At 42.2% G+C, this 6286-nt stretch overlaps 1 protein-coding gene and 1 long non-coding RNA gene across 2 annotated transcripts; both read left to right on the top strand.

Moving 5' to 3' along the window:
- The first annotated feature begins 957 nt into the window (after window positions 1–957).
- Window positions 958–2049, top strand: LOC123395918 (internal alternative NAD(P)H-ubiquinone oxidoreductase A1, mitochondrial-like). The gene is made up of 4 exons (XM_045090944.1): window positions 958–986; window positions 1064–1178; window positions 1516–1695; window positions 1782–2049. Exons 3-4 carry the CDS (start codon window positions 1564–1566, stop codon window positions 1914–1916), a joined length of 267 nt encoding a protein of 88 aa, XP_044946879.1. The 5' UTR covers window positions 958–986; window positions 1064–1178; window positions 1516–1563; the 3' UTR covers window positions 1917–2049.
- Window positions 2050–2129: 80 nt separating this feature from the next.
- Window positions 2130–2511, top strand: LOC123395920. The gene is made up of 2 exons (XR_006609861.1): window positions 2130–2164; window positions 2268–2511. It is a non-coding gene; the product is annotated as an uncharacterized LOC123395920 (long non-coding RNA).
- The last annotated feature ends 3775 nt before the right edge of the window (window positions 2512–6286 follow it).

The following is a 6286-nucleotide window of genomic DNA, read 5'->3' as shown; positions in this document are numbered from 1 at the left end:
TGAATATGTGCAATACGAATTAAAGTTTCAGAAAAAAGAAATTGGACATCTGACTGACAAGTCAGAGTTCTGTGTGCGAGGAATTTTTGAATCAGTTGTAGGTTGGCCATTGGTATTCAAACTGTATATTTACACTTCAGGTGAAGTCTTGTAGCACCTAGGTTTTCTCATGAATGTTTTTGGCTATTTATTTTCTATTTATATTTGAGAGAGCTTCCAAGTTGCTCTAAAGAAGATAATTTACTATTTGCATCCTACATGATAGTAATATTGAATTATATATGAGTTCTCGAGAGAACAAAGTTTGTTATCAAGCAGATGAATGGTATAAGTACATCCAGATTGAATCAGGTTTCAGGTTTTGTGACAGTTAATTTTTGCAGTCTCATGTGAATGAAGGACCTTATGTGTCTCTGGCTTGCACTGATTCGAGACTCAAGCTTTGCAATTTGATCTCCTACCAGAAGCTCCAATGCATTATTATCGTTGTTGGATTTGCTTGTACTACATAAGCAAAGGGTAGATGCCATAAATAAAGCACATTAGGAAGTATTTGTACCTTTTAGTTATTATTATCATTGTGTATATTCTGGCCTACAAGGATCTCACTTAGATATTACCAATTTTGGTAAGGGTTTTATATGCAGTGTTCACAGATTCCTTGCATTGTTCAGTTGCCATTTTTCGTAAGGTTCATACTTAATGGACCATGGCACACCCTTCCAATGCAGGTCGCTTCCATGACCAGACTTCAAATAGGGGAGCTTAGTTTGCTTCTCATCATCAACTATGGCCATCTTTGCGTGGGCATTTTTTCCCCAAACTGTACTTGTCTAAACTAAATTGTATTGATGTTCAGTTTATATTTGTATTGAAGGAATCATGAAGGATGTACAACCCGATAAATTAATCCTAGACAACGGAGAGGAGGTTCCTTATGGTTTTCTTGTGTGGTCTACTGGAGTTGGTGCTTCATCATTCGTCAAGTCATTGCCATTTCCTAAGTCAGGTGGAGGAAGGTATAATTAATTGGTATGACCTTACAATTAATTACTGTTTGCAGGATCGGTGTAGATGAGTGGTTACGTGTTCCTTCAGTGCCAGATGTATTCGCTGTTGGTGATTGCTGTGGATTCCTTGAAAGCACTCGCAAGGAAGTTCTCCCAGCCTTAGCTCAGGTAATTTCACGAACTATCTTGACGCAGTTCAAGAGTATGAAAGCATTTTGTCAAAGTAACTATCTGAGAAAGAAAAAATGGTCTTATATATTGTTTCCTCTTTCCTGAAGTGCAATAGAACTGGGTGGAATAGAAACATAGCATAAGATAAAATTGAACAGATGATTATACATCCCATCAAATTGCAGACACTTGGGCTGTTGGGCATGACATAAGACTATCTCTTTGCAATGCTGCATATCAGTCATGCATTCTAGGATTTTGTTCCTTCTCTTTCAGACGAAAGGCCTGTCATTTTGCTATGTACATATAATGTGCCGCTTGTACTCCTGAACAGGTTGCCGAGCGACAAGGCTTGTACCTTGCTCGCCTGCTCAACAGTGTGATGAAAGCTGGAGGAGGGCATGCAAACTCCCAGGTTAAAGTTGATCTAGGTCCAAAGTTTGTGTATAAGCATCTAGGGAGTATGGCAACCGTTGGAAGGTACAAAGCTCTGGTGGATCTGAGGCAAAGCAAGGTTGGTTGCTCCTCCGTTCTTTGTGAATCTTTGCAATTCACTAGACGCCCAGGAGTCAAACTGAGCGATTTTTTCCCTATTCACAGGGCTCGAAGGGCATATCCATCGCAGGATTTGCAAGCTGGTTCATCTGGCGCTCGGCATACGTGACTCGTGTTGTCAGCTGGAGAAATAGGCTCTATGTGGCTCTATGTGTTGATGCTCCAAGTCTGTTTGGATGAAGTGTTGTTCAATGACAGGGAGGCCAAAAACTTGCAGTTGAAGCATGATCTTTTATCCTCCACTTTTAGATATTGTCTGGATAAAACTTACTTCAGCACTTGTTTCTGTGAGGCACTAATGCGGATAAAAACTGCTACACATGGCCTCCTTGAGACTCTATCGAGTGTACTGGAACTCTCAGCAGCCAAGAAAGTCGGTATTGGTCTTGCAACGTCAGATTCTGATAATTCAGGCATGAAGCTGAAAGGTGAACACTAGGTGGTGAAGTTAAACTCTCTGTTGAGTGTGTCAGGGTTGCTTCTTCTATTTTCAGTTGTTCGTTGACATCTACATTATTTTCATCATTCCAGGGCAACAATTTGCAATTGCTCAAATTGAGGAGTTGTGTTTGAATCCTGATCAATCGATACCAAACGACCAAATTCATGAAATTGTCGTCTTCCTTCACCAGACCGATGGCCTGACAAAGCATATGGATACTTTTAGTAACATTGCTTCTCTTCTAGAAGTTGGACAGAGTCCTTTTTTTGCTCCCATCCTCAAGGAGCAGTATGATGCTCAGTCAATAAATCCTTCAAGGTGTTTAATCTTCCACTAACATACAAGTGAATTGACTGTAAGGACATGAGGGAGGGGGGATGCGCGGGCTTTTTAAATACAAAATTCATGATGGAAAAGTCAACAATCTAACCCGATGCAACGCACGGGCACTTTTACTAGTAATAAATAACACACTGTTTCTGATCATCCTCGGGTCGTTTTATAAATAAATTTCTCTGTTTCCAGTAAATTAACCCCTAGTATATGTTTAGAACATATTTCAATCTTTTTTTGCATTTTCTCAGAAAACCCCCTAACATTTAAAGTAATTAACCCACCGTTCATATCTAAGTCACTCGAATCAATTTTTTCGTTCTAATAGAGAACTCCTTCACGTTTTAGTTAACTAGCAAAGGAGTCCGTGCATTGCAACGGAAGCAAACCATACAACACGTTCTAACCTAATAATCATGACTTGAGATCTTTATTTAAACTCACATCTACGTTATCTTTTTTTTGTGAATACATCTATGCTCTCTCTCTAACTCTCTTTCTAACTCTCTCTCTCTCCCTAAGATGAACATCAACTTTTCTGTTTTCATGTAATGTTTTGCCGATTATCGATAGTTTTTTTGTCTCCAATCTCATTTGATGAGGTGTTCATTTGCAACACGGGTTGATCTCAGTACGAAAAAATGAATTGTGCGCTATTGATTAAAATTACAACTTAAATAGAATTTGAAAATTGTTAAATAAGTAAAGTAACATCATATTTAGACTCTCCGCATCACTATTGATGAAAATTACATTATAAACAGAATTTTAAAAAGTTAAATAGATAAACTAACACTATATTGAGATTCTACATATGTTTCTAATAAAATTTCATATATAATAATTTAAAATTGGAGTTACCGTTTAAAATATATGATTTTTTAAAATATTTGTCAGTTATAATTGAACTGCAGATTAATTAATATAAAATTGAAGGATGTTTCTATAAAATTTACAAAAACCAATTCATTCTCTCACTTAAGTATGTACTGCGGGTTGATTTCGCGAAACCACAGTGGGTTTTTAGTAAAAATACAAAAAACGATTCGTTTTCTCACTTAAATCCGTACTGCGGGTTGATTACGGGAAATTCCACGGAGTTTTCTGCAAAACGACCACGACATACAGCAGAAGCACTCCGTGCTTTAGTATTAGGAAAAGATTAATCAGTATTTTATGCAAAACAAAATTATCCATATCTTTTAAACAATAACTCCGATTTTAATATGTTATATATTAAATGTAACTAAAAATGCGTAGAATCTAAATATGATATTATTTCTAGTTATTAATTATTTTGAAAATATTATTTTTCATGCAAACTTAATCTATAGTGCACGTCCGTTTTTTCTGTACTAGCGGCGATCTGAATTGCAAATAAACACCCTTAAACTCAAGTTGAGGGGAAAGAAAACATCGATAATCACGCATGCACACCTTTAAAAGCCTCATGTAAAAAATAAATATTTTTCATCTTATTTAGAGAGAGAGAGAGGGAGGGAGGGAGGGAGAGGGAGGGGTGAGAGGAGGAGGGGGAGAGAGGGAGAGGGGGGAGAGAGGGAGGGAGAGGGATGGAGAGAGAGGGGGAGGGATGAAGAGAGAGGGAGAGGGATGGAGAGAGAGGGGGAGGGATGAAGAGAGAGGGAGAGGGAAAGGGAGAGGGAGCGAGGGACAGGGAGGGAGAGAGGGAGGGAGGGAGAGAGAGGGAGGGAGGGAGAGAGAGCTAAAAAGTAGCTAACCTACCCACGACCGGAGCCGTCCGATCACGATCGAACGGCTCGAATGGGGCTAAAAAGTAGCTAACCCTAGCCCCTTGCCCTATTTAAACACCTCCCCTTGTTATTTTGGACAACCCTAGCTCCCTCATCTCGAAAACCATGCGAGCCGCACCTGGTTGCCTCCCACCTCCTCTCTCCTCCAGCCGCCGGCCCGCCGAGCCCAGGTCGGGCCCGGGCAGGCCCGGATCAGCCAGCAGCCCGCAGCCTCCTCCCCTAGCTGGCTTCTCCCGAGCAGATGTAGTTCGACCGAGCCCTGACCGGTTCCGCATGCCGCCGCCATCGTGCTGCGTTGCGTCGGCCAGTCGGAGCCCCAGCAGCCCCGCCGCCATGTCGCTGTCGGCCACCTCCGTAGCTCGTCCACCGGAGCACCGGAGAGCTCCGCCACTGCCAGCCGAACTTGCAGGTCGAGCGGCCCCGATCTGGTCGCTACCCGATCTGCCGCTGCCGGAGAACTCCGCCGTCGGCCCGCCTCTTGCGAGATCCGACTACCCTCTTCGGCCTTCCTCATCGCTAGTCCGTTCCTCGCCGGCAGCTCGCCCCGCTCCGTCGTCGGCTGCTAGCCGCCCCGTCGCCTCCTCTTTGCCCCGAGCGGGATCGGGAGAGAGAGAGTGAGCTGCTCGCTGGCCTGGGCCGCGCCTAGCCCACATGGGTGCCATCCGCCGCCTGGCCCAACTACAGCTCCTCCCTCCGCGTCCCAGTTTGCCTCGGCCCACTCCTGCCAACATCGAGCCGGCCTCCTTGAGCCCGAGGTGAGTCAGCCCAGCCTAACCAGCGCCCTGTGCGCAGTTTAGTATTTGATGCCCAAGTGCCTTGTTGGGCCAAATTAGTTTCGGTCCGTTTAGTATTTTTTGAGGATAGGCGATTTAATTTATTTTTACAAAAAATGCATATTTTGAAACGCCCGTAGGTTTTAAACCGTACATCGGATCGTGACAAATTATATATGTAGAACGTGTAGAATTTCTTGTATAATAATATTTTACACCTCTCGTGCATATTTAAAACTGTTTAACGTGTTGTTTGCATTGGTTTGCATGTCGATGTGATAGAAACGGTTTAGTTCTACGTTATTTAATCATAGCTCTATTGAAGAGGAGCCATATATGTAAATGGACTAGAACGGTGAGTAGAATCACTTGAACCACTTTGTTTTGCCGTTTAACAAACATAAAATGTGGTTAGGACAGATCTAAACAGATTACAAAGTTAATGCGTGGGGTCATTTCAGAGACGCTATATGTCGTTTCCGGCCTCATTTAAAATGACTAGATAGGTAGATTGTTTGTGCTTCACCTTGTGCCATGTTTAACAACATTTAATATTGTTGTGTAAATAAATGGTAGTGAACTAAATAATTAAATATGGAGTTCCGTCAATATGCAACTCGTTGCATATTGAGCTTCACTTAATGTGTAGCGTTTGACTGTTGTGAATTGCCATGCCCTGCCTTGCATATTTGAAATTGATCATGCATCATATGTGAATTGCATCATGTCGTGCATGTGCTGTGGTGAATATCGTGTGTCAATTCTTGTTTCCTGTTTGCTTCGTCTCGATAGAGTTCCGGAAGTGTGTCGAAATGTGAGGATCCGTTCGATTGCGTTGGTTCGTCTGCTTCACGGATTCGATCTTCTTCCAAGCGGGATCACAAGCAAGATGATCATTTTCCTAGATACCATTACTATCAATGCCATGCTAGTTGTCTCGTTTCTTTTGTTATGCCTCGCTGTCTACCACCTATTAAATATCAGCCCTCCAACATTTCCATGAACACCTTCAACCTTTGTACGACATAGCAAACCACTGATTGGCTATGTTACCGCTTGCTTAACCATTGGATAGTGTTGCTAGTTGGAGGTGCAGTTGCTTCCATGTGATAACATGGGAGCATTGTTATGTCACCTTATTAATGCTATTTAATTTAATGCACCTATATACTTGGTAAAAGGTGGAAGGCTCGGCCTTCTAGCCTGGTGTTTTGTTCCACCTTTGCCGCC

Source organism: Hordeum vulgare, chromosome 5H, assembly GCF_904849725.1.
Source record: "Hordeum vulgare subsp. vulgare chromosome 5H, MorexV3_pseudomolecules_assembly, whole genome shotgun sequence".
In the NCBI taxonomy this organism is placed as follows: Eukaryota; Viridiplantae; Streptophyta; class Magnoliopsida; order Poales; family Poaceae; genus Hordeum; species Hordeum vulgare.
This window is presented reverse-complemented; position numbering and strand designations above follow the sequence as displayed.